Source organism: Silene latifolia, chromosome Y (genome assembly GCF_048544455.1).
Source record: "Silene latifolia isolate original U9 population chromosome Y, ASM4854445v1, whole genome shotgun sequence".
Lineage (NCBI taxonomy): Eukaryota > Viridiplantae > Streptophyta > Magnoliopsida > Caryophyllales > Caryophyllaceae > Silene > Silene latifolia.
The window spans coordinates 110,765,594-110,778,262 of NC_133538.1; the positions used below are offsets into that span (position 1 = coordinate 110,765,594).

General features: G+C 34.3%; 1 protein-coding gene across 1 annotated transcript in view; it reads left to right on the forward strand.

Annotated features, from left to right (window-relative positions):
- Positions 1 to 12,263, forward strand: part of LOC141628732 (uncharacterized) — a 20,285-nt gene extending 8,022 nt beyond the window's left edge. The window contains exons 3-4 of the mRNA XM_074441830.1: positions 12,072 to 12,122; positions 12,216 to 12,263. Of these exons, the coding sequence (XP_074297931.1) occupies positions 12,072 to 12,122; positions 12,216 to 12,263 (99 nt within the window). The remainder of the gene's footprint in view (positions 1 to 12,071; positions 12,123 to 12,215) is intronic.
- Positions 12,264 to 12,669: the final 406 nt, after the last annotated feature.

The following is a 12,669-nucleotide window of genomic DNA, read 5'->3' on the forward strand; positions in this document are numbered from 1 at the left end:
TATATATATATATATATATATATATATATATATATATATATATATATATATATATATATATATATATATATATATATATACATATATAGCGAGTGGAGTTCTTATGAGTTCTCCATATTTTTTTACTCCCCAAAGTCCTATCTTGAACCACTATATCTTCCAATATGGATGGTTGAGATTGAAGACAATAAACTAATTAATCCCACATTCTCTCTCTAGCTTTAATTATACATTCACTAATTCATTCTCATACACACTTAACATTATCTTTTGTCTTCTTATGCTTCAAAGTTTATACAAATTTTATAACATTTTTATGTTAGAAATCTATATCTCATAATACTCAACATATTCTTATATGTTCCATTTAATTTAGTCATAAAATTAATTAGATCTTATGCATGCAAACATAAGTAAATATAGTGAAGAAATCATCAATCTTACATTGAAAATTTCGGATTATTGGGCACAAGTGAGTTCTCCTACTCACTTGTTCTTGAGCTCTCCTAATATGGATGAACAAAGGATTCAAGTATAGAATCCCTCCCAAGGAATAATACCCAAGATAACCTCTTAATAAATTTAATATTATTGATACTAGAACAATATTAATTTTGAATAAAATTGACCCAAAATATTGTTTTTGGTCTCTTAATTTTCGGTTTAAGAGAAGGGAGAAGAAGAAGTAATTTATCTCTCTAAAACTCTATATTTTAGATGATGTTAGAATGAATGAATTAATTAATTCTTCTCAAGAGTAGTGTATGTACCAAAAGACAAACCCTTGGCTTGTGTAGGTTGGAAAAACCGGGTAGGGGAGGGAGAAAAGACCAATGCATGAGCCTATATTCTTCCCAAGAAAAGACTAGGCTTGCATGGCTAGGAGACTAGGTTTAATTATTTTGTTTCCACTCAAATAATTTAACATAATTTAAACACCATACTCCCTCCTAATTTCGGTCCAAATGGGATAAAATGGATTCCATTTTATCTTTGTCAATTTGTCAATTTGTCACATGTTATAAGACATGTAAAATTGTCATGTATTTTTAACATATTAAAAATCAACGTATTAATAAAATACGTCATGTACAAAATCGACTTAGTAATTCACAATTACTTGTACCAAAACACTTTACCAATTATAAACTACAACATCTTGTATTTATAATAAATTATTCATTCAGTTCAATTGTTTCCGTAAACAATAATTTTATCTAAGTAATAAAACAATTCGATCACTTAGACCGTATCTTATTTAATCAAATTATAATGAGATGCGTAAATATTACTTCCAAAATAGTCCGTCAATTTTAAGTAATTTAATTAACCCGTATCGTCATACGATCAATTAAATAATCAATTAAGAGTGTTACCCTTTAGGTATGACCTAAGGGGATCAACTGATTACCACCGTCGCACGACAGTAATGTCAAACTCTAGTCAGCCAATCATTACCGATATGTGTGGACCAGTTGACAGTAAAAATTACTTCCCACATGTATTCTTAAAATGAAACTTAAACATGTGATCATCAAGATCGACAATTGTGATCGCATTATTGTCGGAGGACACATATTCCAACAATCTCCTACTTGTCCTCGACAAGTGTGCGTCACCAATTCTCTTATCCTATTACTATCTCCCACCCAATGCAAGGTGTCTTTCAGGTCGTACTTGCAAGTGATCATATCAAGAGTGGTTTCCTCGATCTGGAGAATAACTGATAGACCGGAATTTACCCACCATGGATACCTTCCGAGCGTGGCCACGCATTTCCAGTTCATTACTCCTCGAGTGGCCCTGAGATATTGTTATAACCCTGACAAGGGGTGGACAATTCCTATTGCACTTGTTCCATTCGAGTAGCCACAGCCATCATAACCCAAAATATGCCCATTTGACGCCATTTACGAAGGTCGTAGTAACACAAATCAAAGTTAATCTGAAACTGTGCCATCTTAGGCGAATAGTCTTTAGTCAAAAGAATCGACTCATTTGAATACTATAGTAGCTCTCGCCACGACCAGGCTATATAAATTTGCCAGAACTCTATAAGCGGTCATAAGGCCCGACAGAGTATTCATAACAGTCTGCCTATGTGATCGACTAGTCATTCTCATATGACTCCATGGCATTTGAACTTGCCATCAATCGCATCACACTCTAGTCACTACGAGACGTCACCTTATACAAGTGACTATGGGCGAATACTATGTTAATCCGTTTTCACTTTAACGGGGTTCAATTTTGTCACTACAACCCGTTTGGATATCACAATGTATAAGAAAAGATAAAAGACAAATGTGATTATGAACATGAACAAAAACAACACTTTTATTTCATTTCAAAATCTAACATAAACTAGGTACACGTTTAAGTTCCATGGACGCAACATGTCCATCATGCTTGGCCTGCGATAAAGGCTTGGTGAACGGATCGGCTATGTTGTCATCCGTCCCAACCTTACATATCGCAATTTCCTTCCTTTCAATGAAATCTCTAATTACATGATATTTTCTAAGTACATGTCTAGATATATTACTATATTTAGGCTCTTTAACTTGGAAGATCGTCCCACTATTATCACAATAGAGAGTGATGGGATCATTGGCGGTAGGTACTACTCTTAGACCTTCCATGAATTACCTGATCCACACAGCTTCCTTGGCAGCTTCTGATGCTACAATGTACTCAGCCTCCGTTGTTGAATCCGCAGTCACAGCTTCCTTGAAGCTTCTCCAGCTAACGGCACCACCATTGATCATGAAAATGAAACCAGCTTGTGATTTCATGTCATCTCTATCCGTTTAGAAACTTGAGTCCGTGTAACCATTAACACGGAGCTCGATGTCTCCTCCAAACACTAAGATAGAATCCTTAGTTCTTCTCAAGTACTTAAGGATGTTCTTGACAGCTATCCAGTGACTCTCACCTGGATTTCCTTGATATCTACTCGTCATGGTCAAGGCATACGAGACATCAAGACGTGTGCGTATCATGGCGTACATGATTGATCCAACAACGGAAGCATAAGGGATCATCTTCATGCGTTCAACATCATGGGTTTCGGAGGGAGACTGAGACTTGCTCAATATAGTCCCAGTTACCATAGGTACCAATCCCCTTTTAGATTTGTCCATGCTGAACCGTCGAAGAATCTTATCAACATAAGACTCTTGACTTAGTGCCAATATCCTCTTGGATCTATCTCTATGGATCCGGATACCTAATATGCGTTGTGCCTCTCCTAAATCATTCATTTGGAAGTGGTTACCTAACCACTTCTTAACAGAAGATAACATCGGAATATCATTTCCAATGAGTAGTATGTCATCGACATACAAGATTAGGAACACAACATTGCTCCCACTAAATTTCATGTATAAACATGGTTCCTCAACACTTCGAGTGAAATCATTCTCTTTTATAACATGATCGAATCGATGATTCCAACTTCTAGATGCTTGCTTAAGACCATAAATGGATCTCTTAAGTTTGCACACTTTGTTAGGATTCTTAGAATCAACAAAACCTTCGGGTTGTATCATGTACACTTCCTCTTCTAAATGCCCATTTAGAAAAGCGGTTTTGACATCCATTTGCTATATTTCATAATCATGAAATGTGGCAATCGCTAACAAAATCCGTATGGATCTCAGCATGGCTACGGGGGCGTAGGTCTCATCATAATGGAGACCTTGGACTTGGGTAAATCCTTCTGCCACTAGCCTAGCTTTGTAGACATCATCATGTCCTTCTATGCCATTCTTGACTTTGAAAATCCATTTGCATTGAAGAGGTCTTACCCCTTTAGGCAAATCTACCAAGTTCCAAACTTGGTTTTCAAGCATAGAATCCATTTCGGAGTTCATGGCTTCAAGGCATAAGGAGGAATTAGGACTAGAGATTGCGGCCTTGTAGGTGACGGGCTCGTCACTTTCTAAAAGCAACACATCGAGTGTTCCATCTTCTTCAATAAGTCCCACATATCGATCGGGATGGCGAATAACTCGGCCCGTTCTTCTAAGAGGAGGAGGGACAACCGCGCTAGATAACGAAGGAACATCTTCTTGCGTCTCTACTTCGGTTTGTGGCTCTTGAACTTCATCAGGTTCAAAATTTCTCCCACTCTGTCTCTTAGAAATAAATTCTCTTTCTAAGAAGACAGCCTTGCAAGACACAAACACTTTGTTTTCTTGAGGTTTGTAGAAGTAGTAACCTCGAGAGGTCAAGGGGTAACCTACAAAGATGCTTTTTTCGGATCTTGGGGCAAGCTTGTTGTCGGTTTTTGCCTTGACGTAAGCATCACATCCCTAAATTTTCATGTAGGATATATTAGGAACTCTTCCTGTCCACATCTCATATGTAGTCTTTTCGGTTGACTTCGTGGGACTATTATTCAAAGATCTAATTGCGGTTTGAATCGCAAATCCCCAAAACGAGTTTGGTAGCTCGGTTTGACTCATCATTGATCGAACCATATCAAGTAGGGTTCGATTTCTCCTTTCGGCAACACCATTGAGTTGTGGTGTTCCGGGTGGAGAAAGTTGTGAAATAATACCACAACCTTTCAAGTGTGAATCGAATTCAAGGCTAAGATATTCTCCACCACGATCGGATCGTAGTGCCTTTATTCTTTTGTTCAATTGGTTCTCTACTTCGTTTTGAAACTCCTTGAATTTCTCAAAAGCTTCACTTTTATGTTTCATTAAATAGATATACTCATATTTACTCAAGTCATCGGTGAAGGTTATGAAGTAGTCATAATTTCCTCGAGCGGTGATACTCATTGGTCCACATACATCGGTATGTATGAGTCCCAATAGTTCACTTGCTCGAGTTCCTTTACCGCTAAAAGGATTACGAGTCATTTTGCCAAGAAGGCAATATTCGCATATTCCATATGATTGATAATCAAATTGTGTAATCACATTACTTGAAATTATTCTTTTGATGCGATTCTCGTTTATGTGACCTAATCGACAATGCCAAATGAACGATTCATTTGGGTCAATTGATTTGAGTTTCTTTGATTGAATGTTATAGATATCATTAGTCGGATTTGAGGTTTCTAAAATGTAAATGCCATTAATGGAAGAAGCTTGGCCTATAACCAAGTCGTTCCTTGAAATAGTACAACGATTGTTCTTAATGACAAAACAAAATCCGTCCATGTCTAACATAGCGATAGAAATTATGTTTTTAGATAGTGTAGGCACATAAAAACAATTATGTAAATACAACTCAAATCCATTAGGCAAAGCTAATACATAAGTTCCTTTGGATTCGGCCGCTACTAGAGCTCCATTTCCAAGGCGTACATCCACATCTTATTTGCTAAGCCTCTTCACGTCTCTTAAACCCTGTAAATGATTACAAAGGTGAGAACCACAACAGGTATCCAGTACCCATGTCGTAGTGGAAGTATAATTTATATCAATAACATAAATTTCCTTAGGAATTTTACCTTTTGGAACGATGGTTCCTTCCCTTATATTTCGCAAATATACGGGACAATTCCTAAGCCAATGTCCCATGTCATAGCAATAATGGCACTCATCTTCAACTTGCTTGAAGTTTTTCCTTTTCTTTCCCTTCTTCTTGAACTTTTTGCCCTTTGAAGCAAGAACTTGATTGCTTGAGCTCCCACTAGTTTTGGCATCTTTATCTTCCAAAGACAAAGATCCTATAGATTTTATGAGGCGGTCTTCCAGAGACCGGCTCACAAGAGATCTTGTAAGAGGTTTAGAAGAAGTGATGTAGTTTAGGTTTCCATCCGAACCAATCCCAAAATGAAGTTCTCTAGTAGTGTCGAAATAATTGTTGAAGCAAACGTCGTCAAAAACATTGTGGCAAGACTCAATAGTTATCGGTGTAGTAGCGTTTGATGGATTCATTGTAATGAACTACAAGTATGGAGGAAAAGGAAATATTAACACTTGTCTTTTTAATATCATACTTGTAAATAAATTGACAAGATATGAGCATTTATATAGTGACCTCTACCCAACTATTATAAATGATTCCAAAATCCAAATTCATATTAACTTGGGTACGGTGTGGCCGATTCATCCCTTATCAATATAACTCGGTGGATTAACGCTTTAATCGATTCTACTTTTAGAACTCTTGGTCGATAAAATTACATTAACATTTATCTTTAGCCCAAAACACATCCGACAAGGGCACGGTGTGGCCGATTCATCCCTTTTCAATACTTTTGTTGAGTTCAACCCAAATTTCGAATAAATGTGTCCATGATCCAAATCCACATTAACTTGGGCACGATGTAGCCGATTCATCCCTTATCATCATGAATTCGGTGGATAGACATTTATCACCCACTTCCCCAACGTAACAAGGTTTTTACCCCGGTGTGGCCGAGTGCACTCCCTCGTGAAATAGGTTTTCATGGTTTCTACTCTGGTAAGGCTAAGTCTCAATTGTTTATTTTAGCGAGTGGTCATGTCACTTTATTATCTATCACGTTTTATGTGAACTAAAGCGGTGAACTACGATAATTGTAATTGACACGGTCGATAAATTCGATTTAATGATAATGCATGTTTTAGTTATGGCGATTTTGCGATGCATGCGACATAAATAAAATGCAAAGCAAAAATTAAATCCTAGTATGGCCTTCCTAAAATAGAAAATCTAATTAAATATTACATATTCGGAAACCAACTCCATTGGTCCCTTGAACTTCGATTTTGGCACGCATCTCGAGGTAACACCGTCTTTAATGGATCGCCTTCTCGAGTGACACCGTCTTCAAGGATCTCCGGAATAAATAAATTACCTAACAAATTACATAATTTCCTATTATACATTTGTAATTAAAATAAAAATAAATCTATTAAATTACAAAACGGTGATACGAGATCACAATTAATTACAACCGAATCGATATTCCCATACATTTCGGGTAATACGAATTAAAAACTAAGGCCATACTAAGTAAAAATTACATAAAATAAAATTACATAAAATAAAATTATGACAATCATAAATAAAATGCAGCATTATAATATGTATGAACATGCCCAATTTTATGCTAAATCGCCTTTAAGGACTCAAAATTACAATAAAATGTCATAAACTCCAAATAAATCACAAAAATTTCAAAAAAATTCAAAATTCAAAATTTTAAACTCATGAACATTCTGGAAAAATACCATGACACTCATAATGTTCAAAAACTTAGGTTAAAATTGTCAAAAATTATCGGGAAAAACAATGTTGCGGTTTATCGGATTTATCAATTATAATCATAAAAATATGAGAAAAATTATATTTATAAACTTTTAAATTTTGGATCTGAAATAGGTGATAAAATCCAACATCTGACGTTTTTCCTTAGTCATGAAGTATGTTTTAGCAATTATTCACTAATTAAAGTCACTATTTATGTTATTTTTCATCAAAAATTCATAAATCATGCATAAAGACTTCATTATAGACTATTATTTTACACACATCTTGAAAAATTTCATGTGATAACATACTAAATTTCTATGACCAGATTCGAAATATTTCTCATATTAACCTATTTTATCATTTAAATTCGATTTTATCATGAATAATCCATATTTTGAGCATAAGAACGCATAAAATTAAGAACATTTACAGGTCATCTAAATATAATATATGTGAAAACATATCCAAAAACCACTGGAAAAAACAAAGTTTAGCTAATTTTAGTCCGAAAATGACATTTCTATCATAAAATCACATTTTAATGCCATTATTATATAAAATGAACAATAAAAATCCATAAATTAACCAAAATATCCTAAATACATTTTAGGATCAGAAAATTTAACATTACAAATTTATTTCGTGATATATCATAATAAATACAAATTTATAAGTTTTATATGTTAATCGTATAACTCGGAAAAATTATAACCGATTTGCATGCAAACAACCTAAGGCTCTCGATACCGCTTGTTAGAAATCTATATCTCATAATACTCAACATATTCTTATATGTTTCATTTAATTTAGTCATAAAATTAATTAGATCTTATGCATGCAAGCATAAGTAAATATAGTGAAGAAATCATCATTCTTACATTGGAAATTTCGGATTATTGGGCACAAGTGAGTCCTTCTACTCACTTGTTCTTGACCTCTCCTAATATGGATGAACAAAGGATTCAAGTATAGAATCCCTCCCAAGGAATAATACCCAAGATAACCTCTTAATAAAATTAATATTATTGATACTAGAACAATATTAATTTTGAATAAAATTGACCAAAAATATTGTTTTTGGTCTCTTAATTTTCGGTTTAAGAGAAGGGAGAAGAAGAAGTAATTTATCTCTCTAAAACTCTATATTTTAGATGATGTTAGAATGAATGAATTAATTAATTCTTCTCAAGAGTAGTGTATGTACCAAAAGACAAACCCTTGGCTTGTGTAGGTTGGAAAAACCGGGTAGGGAAGGGAGAAAAGACCAATGCATGAGCCTCTATTCTTCCCAAGAAAAGACTAGGCTTGTATGGCTAGGAGACTAGGTTTAATTATTTTGTTTCCACTCAAATAATTTAACATAATTTAAACACCATATTCCCTCCTAATTTCGGTCCAAATGGGATAAAATGGATTCCATTTTATCTTTGTCAATTTGTCAATTTGTCACATGTTATAAGACATGTAAAATTGTCATGTATTTTTAACATATTAAAAATAAACGTATTAATAAAATATGTCATGTACAAAATCGACTTAGTAATTCACAATTACTTGTACCAAAACACTTTACCAATTATAAATTTCAACATCTTGTATTTATAATAAATTATTCATTCAGTTCAATTGTTTCCGTAAACAATAATTTTATCTAAGTAATAAAACAATTCGATCACTTAGACCGTATCTTATTTAATCAAATTATAATGAGATACGTAAATATTACTTCCAAAATCGCCCGTCAATTTTAAGTAATTTAATTAACCCGTATCGTCATACGATCAATTAAATAATCAAATAAGAGTGTTACCCTTTAGGTATGACCTAAGGGGATCAACTGATTACCACCGTCCGCACGACGAGTAATGTCAAACTCTATTCACCAATCATTACCGATATGTGTGGACCAAATGACAAGAAAAATTACTTCCCACATGTATTCTTAAAATGAGACTTAAACATGTGATCATCATGATCGACAGTTGTGATCGCATTATTGTCGGAGGACACATATTCCAACATTTTACTGTTTTAGAAATGTAATTTTAATCTTTTACGAGTGTAACTTTAACAAAAAAAAGCATAACTTTAACAAAAAAAACGATTTTGAGGTATTTTATTTTGTTTTTTGTAATTTTGAGACAAGTTTACGACATTTTAGGATTTTACTAGTGTAACATTAACAGAAAAATGTGTAACTTTAAACTACGAAGTGGTTTTGACGGATATTATTTTGAAATTTGTAATTTTAAAGAAAGTTTACGACAATTTTGCGTTTTTACGAGTTTAACTTTAGTCTTTCTCGAGTGATTTTGACGAATAATATTTTGAATTTTTGTAATTTTATCACAACTTATTGTAACTTTAGTCTTTTACGAGTGTAATTTTAACAAAAAAAAGTGTAACTTTATTCTTTTAGAAGTGTAACTTTAATCCATTGAAAATGTAACTTTAGTCTAATGAGAGTATAACTTGGTCCATTGAGAGTATAGCTTTAGTCCATATTAAAAATATAATATTAATCCATTGAAAGTATAACTTTACTCATTGAGACGGTAACCTTAATAGAGATAAGTTTAACTTTAATGCAGATAAGTGTAATTTTAATGGAGAAAAGTGTAACCTTAATAGAAAAAATTGTAACTTTAATAGAGATAAATGTAACTTTAATAGAGAAAATTGTAACTTTAATAAAGAAAACTGAAACTTTAATAGAAATAAGTGTAACTTTAATAATAGAGAAAAAAATGTAACTTTAATAGAGATAAGTATAACTTTAAAAGAGAAAAATGTGTAACTTTAATAGAGAAAACTAAAACTTTAATAATAGAGAAAAATACAACTTTAATAGAGAAAATTGTAACTTTAATAGAAATAAATGTAACTTGAACTTTACTAGAAGATTAAAATCAACAAATTTTACTAAATTTAAAAAACGAAATTTGAATAACTAGATCTGAAAAAATATACACCTTAACGAGACGAATTTATAACAAGAGATCTAGGTTTAACTTTACAAAACTAGATCTAACTCTTTCATAACTAGATCTAAAAATTAAATCATAATTTCATTTCAAAAACAAATCTAAAACAAAAATTACAATTTCTTTTCACAAATCTGGATCTAAAATATGGAAAATATACCTTCACAAGAAGATTTAATAAATAAAGAAGATAAAAAAATAGTAAATCAGGAATAAATACACAAAAAATAACCCCGAAAAAAGAAAAAAGAGTAGATCTGAAATAAATACAGCAAGAAAAAACGAAAAAAAAGTAAGAAAAACAAATCTGGGATGACGCTCATAACCGCATAACTACAACCGTGTTTGTCAGATAAAGAAAAAATAATTAACATAACTAAATTTGAAAAAAAAAAAGTGGATCTTAAACAACATGACGATCTAAGACCCCACGACCAACCAAGAAAAAACGAAAAAAGGAAAACTAACAACCACCACCAGCCGATTGATACGCCACAACCAAACCCACGACCTCCACTACTTTTCACATCTGAGGTAAGAGACGAAAAAGAATGATGTTGGGGTGCTGCGGTGAGGTGGTGTTGCGACGGGAGAAAGGTAACGAATGTGGGTGACGGAAAGGGGAGGGAAACGCCAGATTTGAACGGCGGACGGAAGAGGAAGTTATGGTGTGTTATTATGGTGGATATGGTGGTGGATGTGGGTTGTGGGCGGTGGTAGGGCATGTGCATTGGTGGTTCTGGTGGGGTGGTCGACGTCAGTAGTGGTGGGTGAGAAGAGGTGGAAAAAGAAAGTGGAAGAGGAGTATGGTGCGTGGTGGTAGGCGATTAGGGAGGAGGGATGATGGTGGTGGGGGGGTGGTTAGTGAAGAAGAGGTGGAGGTGGCAGAACTGGGGTGAGGGGGAGAGATAAAGAGAGAAGAGCTGGTGAGGTGAGGTGGCAGTGGTGGCCGACGTAGGTGGTGGGGAAGAGTGGGTTTTTTTTAGGATTTTGATTTATTTGGGAATTTAAAGATGGGAGAGGATGATATTGTGAGGGATGAGTGAGAAGTGTGTGTGAGAAAAAATGTTATATAGTGGATTAATATTTGATTAATGTGGATTAGTAAAGTAGAGAGGGGGAGTGTTTAATTAGGCATTAATCCCCTCTTTTTTGCTTTGAATCTCAGCCCTCCAACTCCCTCGTCCAATGGCCCTAAAGAGGACTTATGGACTCACACTTAGGAGGTGGACTCATGTGATCCTAATACTATATATATATATATATATATATATATATATATATATATATATATATATATATATATATATATATATATATATATATATGTATATATATATATATATTGTTTCGTTTGGAGGATTTCACCGAATGAAACGTCCTGCCAGGGGAATTAAGGAGGGGTGATCTAACTCAAGTAGTTTGCCTGACTAGCATTGCTAAGTAAATAAATAAGTAAAAGGTAAAGACACAAAGATTTATACGTGGAAAAACCACGGGCACCATGCCAGGAGAGATTGTTACTATGATTTTTAGTAGCTTGACAGAGTATTTGTGTATCAGGCGTGACAGGTAAAGGATATTTAATATATTTTGAATACAAGAATGAGAGTGATAGTATGAGTATATCAGTGTATGTTCCAATGTCCCTTCTATTTTTATCTTCTCTTTTATTTATATTAGCCTCCAAAAGTAGCTTCCTCTCGTCTGTTTAGGGTTTCTTGGTAAATAGGACTCGTGCCCTATTTACCCGGAAGTAGTTAATTGATTGTAGCATCATTTCAGCCGTTGCTTTTGACTCTTTCTTCGATCTTCTTCTTTTGAATTAGTCTTCCTTGTTTGTAGGGACCTTACTTATATGGCCTGGTCGTGTCTTTCTTGTAGCCTGTCAGCTTGGATAATGTTTCTCTTGTGCCTGATGTAGTTTTCTTTCAGGTCAGGCTTAGTAGTTTCCTGTCCTGTGCTTCTCTCCTGCTTGGTGCCTGTCTGTATACTCTTAATGCCTGATTTGGAATACTTCCTGCTCAGGTCTTGGCTTTGAACATTGGCTGGTCTTTGTCAGGCAACGTAGGATAACTCTGGGCCCAACAATTGCCCCTTATCTACTTATTCCTTTATTGGGTCTGGCCAGGAATGAGGAGATAAAAATTTGGGCCAGGCAAAAATTATGTAGGAATCTTTAATGTATTAGGAGTTGAGTTTGATTTAGCTTCTGTAACGGCTATATTGACATAAATAGGGTAGATTCACAAAACCCTAGGAGAGTCATGATTAAGCTCAACAACTTGTTTTCTTGCCCGTTTAATTTTGCGGCTATAAATACCTTGCCTTGTTTATTTTGCTTCCACATTCCAATCTTCTAATTTTTTCATTCTCTTTCTAGAATTCTTTTCTGCAAAAAATTAATCTTCATCAAAAATTAAAATATGGCCGGAGGTAGGAGAAAGACGGCTGCTTCTAAGGCCCCTGCTGAGGTTGAGAA